Consider the following 21,032-nt stretch of genomic DNA (forward strand, 5'->3'; position numbering starts at 1 on the left):
TTTTTAAATCAATACATTTAAAGGAATCAAGGTCTTGATGGTCTCTTCAGAGCAAATCCAAAGGTAGACGAAAGAGAGAAAAGGTAAGTGCATCTGTCTCAAATCTGAAAATCTTATCTTGCAGATTGCTCATCTTATTCCTTCAGACATTAGCTGCAAGGGGGTTGTATCCTCTGGCATGGAAATATACTAGCAGATGGGGTAGTGCTCTCAGCATTGTACATTTAGTTCAGACATAATTACCCAGAAGGATTTCTGCTCTTCCATTCAATAAGAGTAAATGAGCAATTCATGGAGAATGTTTATTGCATCTGACCTTTCAAGATACTACACAATTTCATTTCAATATGCTGCCTTTTATGTGAATTTCTTTGTGTTTTCAGAGCCAAAAGCCTTGAAAGTCTTATCTATATGAGTACCCGGACAGATAAAGATGGCAAAGGGTAAGATTTTATTAAGACAGACTATTTTCATTGAGTCCCAGACAGTATACTATTTTCCGGAGGAGACCTCCTGCTTAGGACAAGGGTCAGGCAGGCTGGTGGAGTAAGCCTCAGACTGGGGTCCAGAGATAGTGTGTATCTTGGTGCTGGCTCTGCCACCAACATCAATCTGGGTGACCCTGAGCAAGTTATGTAATTTCTGGAGAGCTCTGTTTCCTCATTCCATAAAATGAAGGATATGACCTAGATGATCTCCCAGTTCCCCTTCATATCTAAAATGGAAAGAAATACAACTAGCTGTTACAAGTAGTGGAGAATAGGTTGGTTTATGAACTAAATGCATTTATAATAAGGCATTTAGGTGCTGGGAGCATAGCCCCTCACCACTGAAGTCTCTCGCTGTCTTTTTCTTTTCTTTAAGGCAGAGTCTTTCTCTGAGGCCCTATCTTGGCTCACTGCAGCCACTGCCTCCCAGGTTCAAGTGATTCTTTTGCCGCAGTCTCCCGAGTAGCTGGGATTACAAGTGCCTGCCACCACGCCCAGCTAATTTTTGTATTTTTAGTAGAGATGGTGTTTTACCATGTTGGCCAGGCTGGTCTTGAACTCCTGACCTCACATGATCTGCCCACCTAGGCCTTCCAAAGTGTTAGGATTACAGGCATGAGCCACCACGCCCGGCCACCACCGAAGTCTTCAGAGTGTATAAAGGCACTTCTCAGTTGGAATCTTAGTTGGGTCATTTCATATGTATATCTCTTCATACGTATTTGTGAATATCTTTAAATGAAAAGCTATGCTTTTATTCATTTTAAATGATAAAATGGGTTAATTTATGATTAGTAACTGAACTGATAGCATTTAAGAGCTTACCTTATAGTTCTAGCCTGACTAATATACTAGATAATTGGCTTACATGACTGATATTATTTTTCTTGTTGAAAGAAACCAAAGCCGTGACAGTTTTACTAGAGAAAATCCCAGAATAGTCAAGAATGACAAAGGGCAAGGATTTATGAGATCTCTACTATTTTTGCCTTCCAGATTGGCTGTTTACTTTGTATTTGGTTAGTCATGAAATTTGCCTTTCTAACATGAGAATTATTTCTATTGTCACAGTTATTTTTAAAAACCATTTATCTGTGCCAATCTGTGCCCAGAATGGCATTCTAGCTTTCCAAACCAATCTCGGCGATGCATTCGTAACCCTTTCTGATGTAGAACACTTAACAAAGTCTACATGATGAAAAGCGTTGGCAGTAACCATCACACAGGCTTGTTAATAACATATGATTATAATGTAAACATGCCAACATATTGTAGGCGATTTTTTTCAAATGTGGAATAGATAAAGTTGAAAAACAGTCTTTTTTTTTTTGTGTACATGGCTATATGAGCTTTCTAGGAATAGATGAGGTTCCAGATATTTTTCAAAAACAGTTTGGAGAGTTCTGCAAAAGTGGTAGACAAAAGGAAAAGTAGAATGAGCATCTTAAGTAGATCATTTTATGGGCTAGGAAAAAGATTTATAATCTGGGATAATTTGATAACAACTGAGTTTTGCTGCAGGAATAACTGATCTTGTCTGTGTGGCAGGGAAAAAGTCCTAGTTCTTTTTTTGTCTTCCCTTCCTTCTTTCTCACATTGAAGTAACTTAAAATGTCGACAGTCTTATCACAGAGAAATCAGAGAGAGATGAAAATGGCAAAGCATAATACTTGGAAGCTTGGGGGAATTTAAAGAGATTAGTTTTCATATTCGCTAATAATTTTTAGTCATTAGCGTGTGAAAGTCTTATTTCATTTATAGAAAGTGCTGGGACCATAACAGTTACTTTGACTTTACCAAGGTGACTTCAGACCCTTTAAACACATCTGCTAACTTTTTAAGAGAAATGACTTGTCTGAAATCTCAAAGTATTTAGACTTGATCAATTGATTTCTACCCCGATGTAAATGATTTTCATGCTTAAATAAGACAGTATCTCAATAATGTATTAAAATCAGCCTCCCACCAACCCACTTGCAAGAAAGCAAAAGCCAAGACCTTGGTTAAAACTTTTAAGTTGACTCCATCATAACTGAGTAATGGTTGGTATCTTAGTCTCAGGCTGCTTATGTATTTTGCATGATGGATAGAGCCACCTGAATTCAGTATTTCCAAGGACTTCTGATCCTTTAGGCACTGATTACATCTTATGAGATTCTCTTGTGGGAAATCTGCTGCTGTCATTACGAGATTCTGAATATATCACTGAGTTGCTCTTGCCTCAATCTCTCTCTTTCTCTTTTTTTTTTCCCCCAATGTTGTAAAGAACCCAAAGCCTTGGAAGTCCGATTAAAGTTAATCAAGGGACTGACAAAAATGAGAAAGGGTAAGTCAATCTCCTACCTTGATGGGGCTCTTTTTATTCAGGTTAACTTTTTATACCTCATTAGGAATGGGAGGTTATGCTTTCCTTTGTGACAGTGAACTCTTGTACTGCTTTGACCCATCAGACCTAGTAGGCAAAAGGAATATGTTGAGTGCTGTTTCCTTCATAGGACCTCTGATTTGAGTTACATTGAAGTAGGTGCAGGAAAACCTGCTACATAATCTCTTATTCCATATTTTCTTAAATAATTAAGAGATGAGTCAAATTTTAATTTAAATTAAGAAATATAAAGGTCAAAATTGCACAGTGAGAGCCACATTGAGAAGTCTTTCTAAACTGATTTAGACTTGTTTAAATGAAATGCTATTGTGGAAATTAATAAAGGTAAGTTAAGGATAATTACATCAAAGCTCTTTCTGGTCATTTGGTCCTGAAAACACCTGACACCACATTCAGGGACATTCTTAATTATACAGATTTCAGAGAAAATTGTACTGTAACCTAACTGACAAGTTTTGGTGTTTTTTCCAAAGAAGACAGGATCTCGAATCTGTTGTTAAAGTGAATGCCAGGATGAATAAAACGAGCAGAAGGTGAGAACTGAACAGATGTCTCTAAATATTGGTTATTTTCTCTCATATTAATTATGTGATATTGAGGGCATCACATCTTTGTTTGGCTTCTCTCTTCTGTGTCTAATCCCTGGTTCCCTGATCTTCACTTCAAAGAATCTACAGTATATTCGATCTAAATTTACATTTACATATAGCCCAATAAAATCCTAAGGATTAATTAAACTATGTTATTGATTGACAATTTTTATACTAAAAGCCAATTTAATGTCAGTATAATAATTTTCTCCAAAAGCTTGAATTAATCGTTGGGAATACAGAAGATGTATGTGTCTAATATTATGGGAATGTTTTGAAACTGATATAAACTTTTTTTTTAAAAGAAGTGAAGACCTTGATAATGCTACCAAAGTAAATCCCAAAGGAAATGAAAATACTACCAGGTAAAAATAGTTAATGTCTTTAATTATGGTTTCTGTTAAGTGTCAATCGGAAGATAAAATAATTTGGCTTTTTAGCTTCATAATCATGTTTTATTAGCATGGAATTAGACAATAAAGATAGGCCACACGACCATCCCTCCTTGTCCCCAATAAAACCACTAACTTTTGAAGCATTGTCTTAATGTTTGATAGTAAATTGCCTTTTTGCCCAGATTTTGGGCTTTGATTTGTCTTCAGAGTAAGTGACTGAATTGAATTTCTTTGTGCCTAAAGAATGCACAGTCTTGACAAAATTTTCAAAGTGTATTTCCAAAATGACACAGATGGCCAAGAGTGAGCCATCACTGAAGCTCTGGTAATTCAACTCCTCTAAGGGTGGTGGTCTCAGGAGGCAGCCCAGGGGAGGCTGGGCTGGCACACACAGGGGGAGTGAGGACCTCCCACCACCTTATCTCCTATTCAGAGCTGTGTTGACATGGCAGTGGCACCCAATCACAGTGCTTCTGCCTTCCCCTCCTGTCCCTTTTAGATTCTGCTTCTGCCTTTTATGATATCAAAGTATTTTAATGGGGTGGCCTGTGTCCCCCTGGGGAGTGAATCATTAATTTTTCTATGACGTGAGCTGTTTTTTCTTGCCGTTTTTTGCTCACCATGATCTACTCTGAAGGAAATGATATTTAAAAGGGTTTAGACTAGGTAGATAGCTGAGTTTATATGAAAGCATACATTCTTATTCTTTTAGTTAATATTGTTAAATTCTTGTTATTATGAAATTATGATTCTCAACATTATTCTTACTACTTAAAACAGAATAGGCAATTGTATCCAGTTTGTTGAGTAGAAATTTATATTGTCTGGGTCCAGTGTAGAACTTAATCTAACTTAATGTTATTTCAGTGCTGCCTGCTTGGAGTGTTCTAATAAGATGTATCTGAAGGCAAAGTTGATTTTGTTAAATAACAAGTTTCATATATACTTATGTATTCTGAGAACAAAACAAAAAATCACATTTATTACTAACAAGCAACCTTAAATGGTCTTCAGCTCAAGATGTAAGAGAATATTTTCATTTTCTTTTAGAGCTTTAAAATTTTACATTAATACAGAAAACTTGTATATTTACCATTTCTTAATTTTTCCAGCCATTATTCATCTGATTAGTGCTATATTTTAACATCATTGATTAAAATTAATTTCCTTTTTCAAAGAAAACAAGACCTTGATGGGCTTATTAAAGTGGATCCTGAAACAAATAAAAGTATTAGGAGGTAAGGCATTTAAAGTTCCCCTCTGCCCTTTGTTTGGCATTTAGAGGCACATTAGAATTCTGAGTGTTGGTATTCAGGACAGTAAATTGGAATTCAGGCCAAAACAAACTAAGCTCTTTTTTCTCTAAACACTTTATAGTAAGTAATTCTGTGCAAGTGATACACCTAAATCTCCTGCATTTTATTCTTGGGCAAAGTTTGTTATCAAATAATATTGAGAAATTAAATGGGAATTTGGGCGGACCTTCTCTACTGAACTAAATGATTTATTTCTTTGTATGCTAGTGTGAGTACATGTATTAGTGTATGTGTGTGAATATATAAGTAGTGTGTTTATATATAAGTGCATGTATGTATGTGTAAGTGCATATGTATGTAGATGTAAGTAGTGTATGTGAGTGTATGTGCATGTGTATCAGTAGTGTGTGGATTTAAGTGCATGTGTGTATAAATGCGTGTGTGTATAAGTGTGTGTGCATATGTATAAGTGCATGTGTGGATGTGTATATGTATGATTTACATGCGCGTGTGTGGGGTATTTGTGTGTAGTCTGTGTATGTGCATGTAGTGTGGTATGTATTTAAAGATGAAGAGCTTAACAAAGTGTGCTTTGTTCTTACCCAAGAGTTGTCAAGTAAGTCTGGAGAGCTTATGTCTTCTTGCTTTTTATTTCTTGTAAGGCAGATGGAAAATTTTTGAAACTGAATTTGTTGGCATGTTGCTGAAAACAGTAACAAACAATTGCATGTAGTTTCCCTTGAATTCCTTCCCATTCAGTAAGCTCAGGTCATGATATTGTTTGTTGATTCTAACATGTGTCATGGATGCCTGCAGGTCCAGTTGGGAGGGCAAAGGCTCAGTTAGTTGAAAAGCTGGTGTGCACACTGTCACACCTGCCCTGTTTGTGTAGGTGTGGCATGGTCAGAGGCACTGTGACCCAATGAATTCGAGGCTTGCACAAGCTTGCAACCCATAGAAGGAGAAGAAAGCATTGATTTCCTTCAGTACCTGGGTGGTTCAGGGAGGTAACCTGAGGTAGTCAGTGTGAGCAGGGAATCCAAAAATCCTAGGTTCGAATTGTGGCTCTATCACTTGCTAATTGTGTCCTTGTGCCTCAATTTACTCATTTACAAAAGAAGGATCATAAGATTCTCATGCCGGGCACATAGTAGATACAAGTAATTGTTGCAACAATAAAGATTCAGGTGAATTATATTTTCATCATAATTTAGTGTTCAAATATTTAATTTCGACTTTCCAAGAAAAATCCATATTCCTTTTCTAATTTTTACTAAAAATAATATTTCCAGGCCAAGCATGGTGTCTCAAGCCTGTAATCCCAGCACTTTGGGAGGCCGAGGCGGGTGGATCATGAGGTCAGGGGATAGAGACCATCCTGGCTAACACAGCGAAACCCTGTCTCTATTAAAAATACAAAAAATTAGCTGGGCGTCCCAACTACTCGGGAGGCTGAGGCAGGAGAATCGCTTGAACCCAGGAGGCAGAGGTTGCAGTGAGCCAAGATGGTGCCACCACCACTCCAGCCTGGGCGACAGAGTGAGACTCTGTCTGAAAAAATAATAATATTTCCAATCAGGACTTATTTTTCTTCATATGTTGGTGTGTGTATATGTGGGCATGCCTATGCTCACGTGTGTATGCATGCATACAAATGTTTTTGTGCATGTGTGCATTCATGTGCATGTATACATGTATGTGTCTATATGCATATGTGATTTCCCATGTACATGAGTGTGTGCATTGCATGTGTGTATGTTGTACATGTGTGATTGCATATGTATGCACGATGCTTGTGTTTTCATGATTGTACGTGTAAATATACACATGTGCTTTTGTGTGTATATGAGTGCATATGTACATGGATGTGTATGTACCTGTGTGTGTGAGCGTATGCATAGCACATGTGTCTATATTTGTATGTGTGTACTTCCTGTGGGCTTTTGAGAATAGTAGTTGTCATTTCCTTTTTCTGAACATAATGAAGTCTGTAGATCTTTTAAAAATAAAGCAATGGTCTTTTACTTTCTCAGTAAAGCCTCGACAAGCTGATATTTTTCTATTTCAGACTCATTCCTGCCTTAAGGCTTCAGCATATACTGTTCCTACTTCCTGGAATGCTCTATCCCCATATCATCACCTTCTCAAACAGGTCATTTCTGACCACAGAATATAATTGAGTCACTGTCCTGTTCCCCACCCCTAGTACTGCAGGCACCAACTGCTCTTTTTAATTTTCCTCATAACCTATAGTGTTATTTGGAATTGTGGTATTCATGTATTTGTTTAATTGTATATTGCCTGAAGTTGAAATGGAAGCCTCATGAGGTCTAATCCTGTGTCTATATTGTTCACATTTATCCCAGAGCTTGGGGCAGGGTCTGACCCATGGTGGGCTTTCCAAAACTGTTTGTGGATTGAAGTAACCCATAATACTGAAGATATATACACTATGAGGTATTGCTTTACATAAACTCACATATTATTTTACATTATTACATTAATAGTAGATTACTACATTAATCTACTCTTCCTTGTGGACTTTATGAACTATGAGATTTAAATAACCTTATTTTATTATGTGCTTTATTTAATATTTAAAGAGATCAAGTCCTAAAAATATAGTTAAAGCAAACTCCACAGCCAACACAAAGGGAGGAGTTATAATGCTTACTGTTTTGTTATTTTTTTGAATACACAAGTCTGGAAATAGCATCCCGGGAATTTTATTTTTCTCAGTCACTGGCCTTCAAATCCCACATACTTCATTTAGGCAGAAATCAACAAGGAGTAATCTGGAGTAGAGTGATTGCTTCTGTGGGGCTAATTGTTTCATTATTTGCATGACAAAGGTTCAAAGTAATTATTGCTACTTTGAGTTTGTATATCACATTCTCAGACATCTGGATACAAATAAAAGACTTGAATCAGCATCTAGTTGCTTCCAAATATCTGTATCTTTGATGTTGTGTAGATACAGCCTTGGGGCTTTTGGACATGGCCTTAATAGGGTCACAGAGTATGGAGATGCAGTGCAAAAGGGCCTTCCTATGGATGTTCTTTTCCCTATGTGGCATCCTCTGTAGATCAGAGCAGCATTTATTGCTGCTACTGGTATGCAGAAAACACATGTAGATGCAGGGAGAAAAGCAAAATTTCACTAAGATCAGAAACCGAGGTATACTAAAGAGTAACAAGAAACTACTAAAATGTTTTCGATGACTGCGTGGAACTTTATTTTATTTATTTCTGAGACAGTGTCTTGCTGTGTCCCAGGCTGGAGTGCAGTGGTGCGATCACAGCTCACTGCAGCCTCAAAAGCCTGGGCTCAAGGGATCTTCTCACCTCATCCACATGAGCCACATGAGTAGCTGGAGCCACAGGTGTGCACCACCATTCCAGGCTAATTTAAAAAAAAAATTATGGAGACAGGATCTTGCTATGTTGCCCAGTTTGGCCTCGATCTCCTGGGCTCAAGCGATCCTCCCACCTTGGCCTTCCAAAATGCTGGGATTACAGGAATGAGCCACCATGCCCAGCCAGTGTTGCGCTTTATATTACAGTTGATATTACTGTAAGATATTAATTACAGTTGATATATCTTACATTTCAGAATGTTTCAGAACTCTGTAGATTTTAATATTCCTATTGTTTGTTGCCAAAAACAACTAGTCAAAATTCATAATTCTAACACACAGTTATAAGTACCAGAAGCAATTACTAGGTTGCATATCGTAGATTTTTAACAAATTGGTGTATTAATCTTAATACAGTTTTGTGATAGAAAAATCTGCTAATGAATGCCAATTTTACAAAACATGGATTCTCCAAAGCTGGTTTTAAAGTTCTACATGTTGGAGGTTGATAAAGAGTATGCCTTCTGGAATTCTTCATGAAACAAGTATATAGACTAAGTTACAAAAATGTTTTGTGCACCTGGTAAAAGCTAAAATTATAGCATTTTTAGTGCATAAAAGTAGAGAGAATCCTAGTGCAATACTTGCTAGCAGCCAAATGGCTCTGAGACTAAAATAATGTCTCCCTAAGTCTCAATGAATTTCAGAGACGTACAAATCCCTACATATTTCTGCATAGTCATCTTTCGCAATCTTCAATCTTCAACTCCTTGGCATGATCTCAATGAGTGTTTACACTGCTTCTGAGTTTTAATGAAATAGCTTTATCTTCTTGTTGTCAGTCTACCATTGTTACATGTTGTCAATCTTACCATTTCTTCAATGTTTTAAAGGGGCCAGAGCCTTGATAATCTCATCAAAGTGACCCCTGAAGTAAACAGAAGTAACCAAGGGTGAGGACTATGTCTTACCTCTCTTCCTTCCCCTTCGCCATCCATTTGTGGCACTCAGAAAAGAAGATGTGTTGAAAAACCTTTGGATTGGGATTAGAAAGTCTGAACCCCATTACTTACCAGCTTGGTGTCTTTGAACAAGTCCCTTGAATGCTGAGCTTCAGCCTCCTTAGTTATAAAATGAGGATCATAATGTTTGTTTGGCTGGGTACGGTGGCTCACGCTTGTAATCCCAGCACTTTGGGAGGCCAAGGAGGGCGGATTACGTGAGGTCGGGAGTTCAAGTCCAGCCTGGCCAACATAGAGAAACCACGTCTCTATAAAAAATACAAAAATTAGCCAGGCATGGTGGAGTGCACCTATAGTCCCAGCTACTTGGGAGGCTGAGACAGGAGAATCGTTTGAACCCAGGAGGTGGAAGTTACATTGAGCCAAGATCCAGCCACTGCACTCCAGCCTGGGTGACAGAGCCAAACACCATCCCAAAATAATAATAATAATATTTGTTTTTTGTCACTTGATAGTTGTTAGGAATGAATGAAATAATGGGTATAAAATCCATTTTTTAAAAAAGGATATTACAAATGGAAATTATTAACAAAACAGTTTAGTTATAGCTATAGCATTAGGTGGAATGCTTAGGGGAAACAGGTGAGAGTTTTTAGCAGATATTATGTCACTCATTAACTGATTTTTTTTAATAGAGTCTTGCTCTAATTATATGGTTTTGTTTTGGGGGTAAATGAGAAACTACGTCAGTGTACCAGTGATTGGTAAGAAGGTCACAAATTTTAGTCTTTTAAATTAAGAGCATAGACTGGTATCAATTTATCTCAAAACTCAATAGTAAAATTTATCTTGAGTACATATATCCTTTAAATCAAAACAGCCAATTGATTTAATTCCATTTTTATTTATCATGTTTTTTGTTTTTTTGTTTGAAGTTCCAAAGACCTTAATAACTTCATCAAAGTGAATCCAGGAACAGAAAAAAGTACTCAAGGGTAAGATTTAATAAGCTCCCTTTTTTGTTTCATAGTAACCACTGCCTAAAAGTATAATTAAAGCATCATTTCAGCTGACTGATGCTGAACTCAATGATCCTTCAAGAAAAGCCGTGTAACCCTGCCTACCTCACATCTGAAATGTTAAACATTTTGGTCAACCAATTTCTGATACAATGAGACAATTACTCTTTGACTAATCAGGAATAAAGTTGTTTTCCCAGGATGGACAGGACATTTTTATTCATTGATTTATTATTTTTCTTAAGCAGAAGGGATGGATGACACAGTAGAGGGGAAAGAGAACTAGACCAGACCCCATAGTTGTGGGTCTAGGCCTGTCTCTGCTCCTCTTACCTGTGTGTGCTCGAACTAGTCACTTCTGCTTGGCTTCAGTTTCTTATCCTCAAAGTGAGGAAATTGCACGAGGAGCTCTCCCAACACTCCCAAATCTAATTCAATTACTAACTTCCAATAGATGTTTGGTAAGGCACAGGCATTCTGCAGCCAGATTACCTAGCTCTAAATCCCAGCTCTGCTACCACTAGCCATGGGGGAAAATTACTTAAGCTTTCTGTGTCTCAGTTATTCCCTCTATGAAACTGGAATAATAATACTTCCTATGTCATAGGATTGGTGTGAGGATTAAATTAGACAAATCATGTAAATCACTAAGAAGAGTGCCTGGCTGGGACATCAAACATTTTCTAGAAGTTTTTATTCATTATTTCTCTCCAGTTTTAGTTAGGTCCCTATATGTATATTCACAGTCAACACTGAAAACCCCCAGCCCTCTGAGATGATCTCTAATTTTATTATTTTAATAAATATTTTATAATAAAAATATTTCTCAGTTTTAACGAACACTTGAAACCATTCGATGCAGATCTACCACTGATCTGGTTTTCTATGTTTTTAAGGGGCCAAAGTCTTGACAGCCTCATTAAAGTAACTCCTGAAAGAAACAGAACTAACCAAGGGTAAGGTTTATGGAACTCTCTATTTCTCCCCCACTTTTTTTTCCTAATGAACTTAAAAACATGATAAATTGTGTGGTGGCTCATGCCTGTAATCCCAGCAGTTTAGGAGGCCGAGGCGGGAGGATCATGAGGTCAGGAGATGGAGACCATCCTGGCTAACACGGTGAAACCCCGTCTCTACTAAAAATACAAAAAATTAGCTGGGCGTGGTGGCGGGTGCCTGTAGTCCCAGCTACTCAGGAGGCTGAGGCAGGAGAATGGCATGAACCCAGGAGGTGGAGGTTGCAGTGAGCCGAGATGGTGCCACTGCACTCCAGCCTGGGCGACAGAGCGAGACTCCGTCAAAAAAAAAAGATAAATTGCATTGTCCCACCATAGAGACAACCAATAATGGTACCCAAATCAACAGATCCTGTGTCGGAAATCTAGTGTTCAAGCACTTACTGAAGGCTCTCTGGCCACGGGAGAGAGAATTCCTTGAAATACAGGAATGATCTCTTACCAGTATGAGATTTGTGTTCCATGCTGAGGATTTCCTTAAAAATTAATGGGGATTCCCCATGAGACAAAACATCACCCTAAACAATTTCCCTGATCTAAGTAGCCTAAAGAAAGGTCTTCATATGATAAAAAATTCTTCCTCCTTCTTCTTCCATCATGTATTCCCTGTCTTCTTACTGTCTACCACCCAAACAATTCTTAAAGTTGGGAAGTCATTTAAAAAATTATTCTCAGTTCATTGAAAAAAGAATGACATTTGTCTTTTATATAGAAAGAATCTTCTCTAAGACATATCATGTTAAGTAAATAAACAGGCATAGCAAAACCACCAGCTTGTAAATGTATATTGTTATATGAATTTGAATATCAGTTAGATGTAAAAGATACCAAGATATATATCTTCTCTCAGCAGATTTCCTATCTTATTTTGCATATTGGAATACAGTCTATTTTACAGTATGTGGCTATCAAACAGAGCTTATTTAGACTAGATCAGAGGTCAGCAACTTTTTCTTAATGGGCTAATAGTAAACAGTTCTGGTTTCAGGGACAAAATTGTCTCCGTTTTTAACTAGTCATCTCTGCCAATAGTGTGAAAGCAGCCATAAGTACCTTGTGAACAAATGGGCGTGGCTGCATTTCAATAAAACTTTATTTACAAAAGCAGGCTGCAAGTTGGATTTAGCTTGAGGGCCGTAATTTGCTGACCCCTAGACTACATAGTATTTTATTTGAGTGTGTGAAGAGAATCAAATCTGAATGTAGTTGAGGTGGATTCTGAAATACAGCCTACCACCCCCCTGATTTGGCATATATTAATACAACTTTATTTTTACTATTGAGGGTCAGACACTAAATCCAGAGACCATATAATTACATTACACATTAAGATTCAGTGAAAGACAGTTGCCTTTTCCCTCTCCCAAGATGACTTAGTTTCTAAAGGTCACCTTAGGTCTAAAGGTGAAGATGGCCTGATTATTCATGGCCTTTCCTTTATAATGTTTGAGGCTGTATTTTGGTAGCCACATGCTGCCATGTATTGCATTTGGTTGTGTGTCTTTCTTTTACTTGGTAGTGAGACTTTTGACTTCAGAGAACCTTTTGCTGCTGTGTAGTCTTGGACAAATTGCTTAACCTCCTTTCAGCCTAAGCTTTTTTATGTGTAAAATCAGGATTGTAAGAGTTAATTTTTTCATGAGTTTCTAGAAAAATTAAATATGATCATGTTTGTAAAACACTTAGTGTTCTAGTGCTTATTAGACATTATCTGTTAGTATTATTATTACTCTTACAATTTTTTCTTCATTGTTAAATCCCCATAGCACTACTCAATATGAAGAAGATAGCAAATAAATTTTCCTGGGAGGTTGAATCTTATGAAATGACTGACATTCAATTATTTTTGACCAACAAAATGGCAATTTTAAACAGTTCAATGTAATAGAATATAACAAATTTACATGGAAGGATACACACATGATAAAATGAACCTATAGATTAGTCCTAAAGATTAGTTAAAAGTCTTTCCAATTATTTTCTCTCCAGGATATATAACATATCATCCAATAATAACATGTAACAAATTAGGTTTCCTATTCAGGTCTTTTGGTGTTAGGGTTGGTATCATTACTGTGATAACAGTAGCATGTCTGTAGAGCTATGAATGCCTATTTGAGTGTTTATAATAAAAACATAAATTATATAAACTGAAGCCTTGCTTGCTCTAATTTAGCTTTGCATGAAGTGTGATTCTGAACTGATTTAATATCTTGGGGTAGTGTGAATATTATATATTTATATTATATATATTACCTGCATAACTTAGAATCAGAAAATAACTGCTTTTTTCTTTTCTTTCTTTTCTTTTTCTTTTTTTTTTTTTACAAATAATCTCAGTGTTTGTTTGTTTTGGAAGAAGGGGAGCAAGGAACATATGGAAATAATGAATAATTTTATATTTTCTCTCACTCATTGTAACCTCCAGAAAATATTCTAAATGCTCTAATTCTGCCACACAGATAAAGTATGTAAAATAAAGAGTTTAGGAATAATTCTGCTTTGAGGTTAACGTGAAAGAAACAAGAATAAAACTAAATTAAATTATCATATATACAAATGTATGCAAGAAATGAATTGATAGTAGCCACCTGTTTTTACATAAGGCTAAAAATTTAAGTATACATGAAGTTTTAAATTAGCAACAGTCATTTGATTAATATTAAGGTTGAAAAATATACAAATTATTGAATTTTAGTTGACTTAGTCAGCTATTGAAACTTAACATTTTTTTAGGAACCAAGACTTGGAAAATCTTATCAAAGTGATCCCTTCAGCAAACAAAAGGTAAACTTATTAAGATTATTGAAGACTTCTTAGCAAGTCTCCAATTTATGCCCCAAAATAAGATTAATTATTTAACTAAAGACATTTGGAAAGGGGACATGAAAAAAAATGAGAACAAGTTGATGTGTAATAATGCTGGATAGATTTTTCTATTATTGCTTTCATTAATTTCATTATATTATTGTAGAAAATGATAATATTGAAGGTAATTCTGTGTAATTACTACTTTAGAAATTCCTTTGACACAGTAATAGCATAACTAGATTATAACCATAAATTCGTAGTTAATAAATTACAAGTTCATAAAACTGAACAAATCAGTAAATATTGGCTTTCTGTTCTCTCAGAAACCCAGGGATTAATATTTAAATGACTTGTGAAAAAACTGACAACATAATATTCTTATACTTGATTAGAATATTTTTTACATGACATTGAATTTACTTCTGTTCTTGAGAAATTAAGATCCGTTATACACTGGACTAAAGTTAATAAAAGCATGGCAGAGAAACCCCAAGCTATCACTCATTGAATTATTGTGAAGATAATGTTGGTGAAAAGCATTGTGTGGATGTAAGGGATTGTTATGAACAGGAGACAGAGGGAGGGTGTTGGGGAAAGGAGTGTGGAGTTTGGGGTCCAGTTGCTGTGGTTGGAATTTTGGTTCACCCTCAGCCACTTAGGTATCTGGCCCCAGAGAGTGCCTTAATCCCTCTGAAATGCAATGTCTTTGTTTATAAAGGCTGTGGAGGTGGGGGCGGTGGTGTTAATATTGATGTCATTGAGTTGTTTTGAGGATTAAAAAAATGGTAACTAATATATATAAATTGGAAACTCAGTAAACTTATGAGTTTTTACACTAGGATTCTATTGAATGACTTACACCTGTCAAAACAAAAAAGAAATGCCAGTATGAAATTTGCCGATTTCCTCTAATTTTGTTTTAGCAGTGAACAAGGTCTTGATGAACATGTTAATGTCAGCCCCAAAGCTGTCAAAAACACTGATAGGTAAGAGATGGATGTGATTTTTGTTGTGTTTCTCCTTAAGTAAACCCAAAATTAATAGAAATGATTTAGAATTATTCTATGGGCAAATTGAATATAAATCTCAAAATATCATCACAGGTGGAAACCTAGATGTCTCAGTATTTGTTAATTGCAAGAAAGAGAGGCAGCTGGAAACAATGTATGGCGGTGCTTTCTCTTCTGTAAGCCTCCAGTAAAGGAATTGAACAGAGCGATTGGAGAAATGGGCAGGAAGGAGCATAGGTAGTTTAGGAGCTGTTGATGTTTTGTTTTGTGTGGTATTGAAATTAATACTTTTGTCTTTGAAATTGATGATAATTTATTAATGGTAGTTAATTTTTTAAAAAAGACCTAGACACTTCCATTAGACTAATCATTAGCAGTATCATTCACCTCATTTTAGAAGAGTTTTCTGTTAGTCAGTGGAACTTTTATGAGGTTCATTATTTTAGAGGTTTACTGTGCTCAGCAAGGTTATGGACCTAAAGTTTAATAATTCTTGAAGTAATGTCAGTGAGATAATGAAACTCACTTTTTGTCTATGGTTAAATGAAGACTTAATATCATTTACACATTACTGTTTTATATATAAATATATCTTAAGAATGGTTTCACTATTTCCCCTTTTAAGTTTTGTTGGTACGTATACAAATTGTAAAATTTTAGAGATGGAGGGAATGAACCTTAGGATATCTTGGCCCAGTAGTTTGAATAATTTTGAAAACCAATGTTCCAGATGAATCTACTCATTTTGCAGAAGAGGAAATTAAGACTCAGAAAGGTTAAGTGATTTGAGCAGGGCCACAGAAAAAATTAGTGGAAGACTGATAGTAGTTCTATGATCTCTTAGGCAGTGAATAATTACTGAGCACCTACTGGGGTCACAGCCTACAACTAGGTATCATTACTTGTAAATTAGGTATAATTATAGGTTGTGGAAGCCAAAAAGAGAATTCAGTGGACATATTCAATCTCATTAACAGCAGGCAATTAACATAGATTAAAGCTAATTATGTACCAGGGGCACAGAGATGTTACACCAAGACAATAATATGTTGTCAGTTTAATATATTACATTTTGGAGCACTCATGTACTGCTTGCTGAATATAGAATACATTGTCCATGAGTTGCATTCTTAAAAAGGAGACATATTGAAGAGCTAATTAATAAGCACAGAGGCAGTAAAATTCATATTCATGGAGTCCTAGGAGGAGGTGTTTGGAGATGGACAGAGCCTTGGCGATTATCCAACCCAATCTCCTCATTTATAGATGAGAATACTGAGACCAGAGGCAAAAATCTCACAGTCACCTGTGAGATCTTCTAACTCCCAGCCGAACTCCTAGTCTTTACATCACAGCACACAGACTTTGATCTTAAAATATATAAAAACTAATTAAGCACCTTGGAAAATAGCAGAGGCTGTAAAGATAGGAGTGTTGCTCTTGCTATGAGATGGCCAGGACCTGTTTTTCACTGTTCTCACAGGGTTACTTAAAAGAATACTTCATAGATTACAATGGCACAAATGTGCAAATGATTGCAAAACACTTTACAGCTTGTAAACTGCATGAAAGTAATAATAACCTAAATATCCTAATGTATCCTTTACTACATTCTTAAAGCTAAATAAATAAAAACAGTAACTTGAGAGAAAAAATGTTACATTTTCCTGGATAAAATTTAGACATTCTTGCTTTGCAGGATCTAGGGCCTGAAAAAAATCTACATATTTGTTGTTTTCAAAAATTGCATGATGCTATCAATCAAGGCAATTCAGGACTGTTCCTGAGATTTTTGTTTTATTAACACATGGTGTTGCCTTTATAGGAGTGGTGGTAGAATATAGCATATATTTATGTTTTCTAAGCTAATGTTTCTCAAATGTGGGTTGCAACTCATTAAAGGGTCTTGGAATTAATTTAGTGAATGGCAATCAGCATTTTTTCTTAATTAAATAGAATAAACTGAATAGAAAATATGAGAGTTCTTAGATAGTAAGAATATTGTTTCATAAAATTTATGTCTTTGTGTGTGTGTGTGTGTGTGTGTGTGTGTGGCTGGCTGTCTGTAAAAGACAGTATTAGGCTGTGAAGTAAAATGTATTTCTCATTGGGCTTTATGTAACAGTGGTTAGAATATCATTGTTCTAGATTATTAGGTAGATTAAATTTTTGTGCTCAGTAGGACAGTGAAAATGGAAGTTCTAGTGGATTTTTTTATGTTACTTACTCTTAATTATGCTGACACATAAATATTATCTGTGGTTACACTAACCAATATTGTGATTAATTTTGTATTTTTTTAAAAATGTGACTTTTGAGCATACTGTCCACTCTACAAAGTTTTATTCTTTATATTTTATAATAATATGTGAAATTAACCTCATTTTAAAGACTGTTGTCTTTCTGACACAGTTTAGTTTTATGACAGATTTTGCCATGAATTTACACAAGGAGATTATGTTGTGGATAGTTTTCATTTGTCAATCATTCTTTTAATAGTATTTATAGATATCAATTTATTATGTTCAATTGAAAATAATATCATAGAAGAAAGCTCAAAACAGTGAAAATTCAGTTAGAGACTTTCCATGGACTATGGAGAGGTGAGAACCATGAAGAATAAATCAAACTAAATGAAGCCCTGAACATTCTATGGAAAGGTTGAAGGCTGGGGAAGAAAACGCAGACCTTTTCTCAGACCTTCTGATGATTCATCTCTAAATGATGCTCTTTTGGTCCCTAACCTTGCATCCTTTTTTTTTTTTTTTTTTTGAGGAATAAAATGTATTTTATTTTTATATAAGGAAAAAGCACTGTTGCGGGGAGAGGTACATCTAGATTGTTTCTCAGATGGTACTGGAAGCAGGTGTTGTCAGTTCTGCAATCTCTTGCCATGGTAACTGCCATGTATTTCTCTGAATAAGTATTAAAATCAGTTCAGAGGAACACTTTGAAAAATCACTACTTTTCCGCCCTTAAAACAAGGGGTTATGCTGAGGCAGTGAATTATAGCAAACTATGTAAGAGGAAATACTGTTCTGTGGCTAAGAAGAGAAACAGGAAGAGTTTCAAATGGGAGCGGACAGTTTTCAGAGTATGTAACTCATTTCACTATGAACAACTGAGTTTAATTCAGTTTTTCAGCTATCAGAGAGGAAAGAAAAGTCACAATTTTGATGGATTGCTGGAACTCTCTTTGCTAAGCTTTATATTAAGAAGAATCCCCATTTTAGAGTTTATCTTTTAAAAAAGTAACGTCCTTAGTTGATGAACCTGATTTTAAAAATAAGGATATTAAAATCAGTTGGTATCTTCATAATGTTAACACATTCAAGAATGAACAATTGTCAGTTAGCAGTTGTTTGCTATGGCGACTTAAGCAGCATGGCCTTGTAGATAGGCTCTGACAAGAAAACGTATGAAATTAGAGTAAGTTTTCTTCTGATAAAGCATAATTCTTCATCCCCTAAACTGGTTAGAAAACATATTTCATAGTTAGTCAATACTAAAATAATATGTCTCATACTATTATCCTTTCTTTCCATTTCCAATTACCTTAAACCTGTGATTATCTCTAACCCAAGTTGCTTTAATATTTTTTCCACTTAAAGAAAACAAGATCTTGATAAACTCATCAAAGTGAATCCTGAAATTTTCACAAACAATCAAAGGTAATAAAACTATGTTGTTTTAATGTACTTTGGTCAGAAAGAATATTAAGTTTTATTATTACTTCAAGCAGATTTATAACCTTAATATTACCAGAAGAACTTCAAAATTAACGTGCTCTCATTTTATTTTTTGATTTAAAGAAACCAAGATCTTGCTAACCTCATCAAAGTAAATCCTGCAGTAATCAGAAACAATCAGAGGTAATCAAATAGAAGCAGTCAATTCATGTTTTTATTTGTCTGTTGCCCTGGATGAAGTGGATTTATAATGTTGCTTTATTGACCTAGCACAACCCCAAGATGTATTACTAATCTGAACTTTTTTCTCTCTCTCTTTTAAACAGCCAAGACTTGGACAATCTTATTAAAGTGAAACCTTCAGCTCTTAGAAACACTAATCGGTAAATGACCTTGACTATCTTGACATGTTTACAAGTTTCTAGGGTAGGAACTTCTCCCTCCCTCCTTGCCTCCCTGCCTCCCTCCCTCCCTTCCTCCCTTACTCCTTTCCTCCCTTCTTCCCTTCCTCCCTTTTTTCTTTCTTTCCTTCCTTCCTTCCATTTCATTCTATCACCCAGGCTGGGGCACAGTAGCACAGTCATAGCTCACTGCAGCCTCAAAATCCTGGGTTCAGGTGATCCTCCTGCCTCAGCCTCCTGAGTAACTGGGACTACAGGTGTGCACCATCATGCCCAGCAAATTTTTAAAAAATTTTTTTAGAGATGGGGTCTTACTAGTTGCCCAGGGTGGTCTCAAATTTGGGCTCAGGCAATCCTCCTGCCTCAGCCTCCTAAATTGCTGGGATTACAGGCATGAACCACTCCTTCCTATCCTTTTTTTCTTTTCTCCTTTCTTCCTTCCTGCCTTTCTTTTGAAGACTTTTAGTTTTCTTTGGTGTGTTAAATGAGGCTACATTTATGACCCATCCCATGTGACTCCTGTCAACAAGGAAACAAGGAAACATACTGCACTCTTCTGAAATCAGTCGCACTATTTTGAAATTAGTTCTGGGCTTCTTATTTGCACTAAAACAACTTAGTGTTTGTTGTCTACAGAAAATAGAGTTTTAGGACTGAAATGAAAGAAATAAATACAATTAAACAAGGAAAAAAGATATTTTGAAGAAGTTGAACCAAACTAATCGTTTATGTGGATGTCTGTAAAATATTAGAATGCATGTCTGTAGAACATTGGAAAGAATATTCATGCTCTTCAAAATCCTAGATCCACAGCTAGTGTGGGCCCACAAAATATTACCAATTTTAACCATAAGCTTCCATTTTACACTCTTAAGATATCTTATAATTTGCTATTTGATATCTTTCACATAAACTGCTTTATTAATGGATAATAAAGTAATAGATAATGCAAAAGAGTGCACTGTAGCAGAAGTCCAAATTGCTCTGCTGACCTGAAATTGTGTCATAATAAATACATTGCTGGAAATAGTAGTCCAATATTCTGAAAGGACAAAAAGAAATTAACATATGACAAAGTACTTTGAACCCATTAGGAGAAAGAGGAAAGTGTAATCCATGATTGGCCTAACTCTTACATCTCCTAGCTTGTTTTCTGAGTATCATATTTTGTTCTTGCTGTTTTGTTACTTCTTCAGCACCCAGGATGTGACTGGCAATTCATGTACATTTAATCTTCACAACAATCCCATGAGAAATCTGTTCATGCACCCTATTTTGTAGAAGAAGAAACTATAGCTCAAAGGTACTAAATAACCTTTTCAAGAAAGAAAGTACACCCTGGACTTAAACTCAGGGACTTCTAATGTCATTACCTAGAGGAAAAACAAAGGATCTGTGGTTAAATCAGCTCAGACTCTCTTCTTCTTTCCATTCTTCATATTCCCTATGCTCCTCTTCTGCTCATACACAGTTAAAGGACTATGATCAGATGTATTTATTCTGGAGGATTATTATTAAAATGACAGTGAGGAAAGAAAACACTTGCTGCATGCGGATTTTCTAATAGCTGAAATAACAGTGGACCCTGCTGCTGAGAATCGTACGGAAATATCTTTGTTAAGTAGAGCCCTTTCTTTATAGTGGCATTTGTTG

General features: G+C 35.9%; 1 protein-coding gene and 1 long non-coding RNA gene across 12 annotated transcripts in view; one reads left to right on the forward strand and one right to left on the reverse strand.

The window, feature by feature from the left end:
* The window catches only part of SCEL (sciellin), a 110,282-nt gene that overhangs the window by 62,740 nt on the left and 26,510 nt on the right, over positions 1-21,032 (forward strand). For 3 of the 11 annotated variants that reach the window (XM_063650990.1, XM_054446863.2, XM_063650991.1), the window contains 14 exons: positions 24-83; positions 384-443; positions 2,755-2,814; positions 3,348-3,407; positions 3,770-3,829; positions 5,038-5,097; positions 9,365-9,424; positions 10,369-10,428; positions 11,349-11,408; positions 14,205-14,255; positions 15,203-15,265; positions 18,901-18,960; positions 19,102-19,161; positions 19,305-19,361. In XM_063650990.1, the coding sequence (XP_063507060.1) occupies positions 24-83; positions 384-443; positions 2,755-2,814; positions 3,348-3,407; positions 3,770-3,829; positions 5,038-5,097; positions 9,365-9,424; positions 10,369-10,428; positions 11,349-11,408; positions 14,205-14,255; positions 15,203-15,265; positions 18,901-18,960; positions 19,102-19,161; positions 19,305-19,361 (831 nt within the window). The remainder of the gene's footprint in view (positions 1-23; positions 84-383; positions 444-2,754; positions 2,815-3,347; positions 3,408-3,769; positions 3,830-5,037; positions 5,098-9,364; positions 9,425-10,368; positions 10,429-11,348; positions 11,409-14,204; positions 14,256-15,202; positions 15,266-18,900; positions 18,961-19,101; positions 19,162-19,304; positions 19,362-21,032) is intronic. The other 8 variants (XM_063650994.1, XM_063650993.1, XM_063650992.1 and 5 more) reach the window with 8 other exon arrangements.
* LOC129011701 (uncharacterized) lies at positions 450-7,864 on the reverse strand. Its single transcript, XR_008493404.1, has 4 exons — positions 7,790-7,864; positions 4,953-5,072; positions 2,832-2,940; positions 450-715 (listed from the first exon to the last, which is right to left on the reverse strand). It is a non-coding gene; the product is annotated as an uncharacterized LOC129011701 (long non-coding RNA).

Source organism: Pongo pygmaeus, chromosome 14 (genome assembly GCF_028885625.2).
Source record: "Pongo pygmaeus isolate AG05252 chromosome 14, NHGRI_mPonPyg2-v2.0_pri, whole genome shotgun sequence".
Lineage (NCBI taxonomy): Eukaryota > Metazoa > Chordata > Mammalia > Primates > Hominidae > Pongo > Pongo pygmaeus.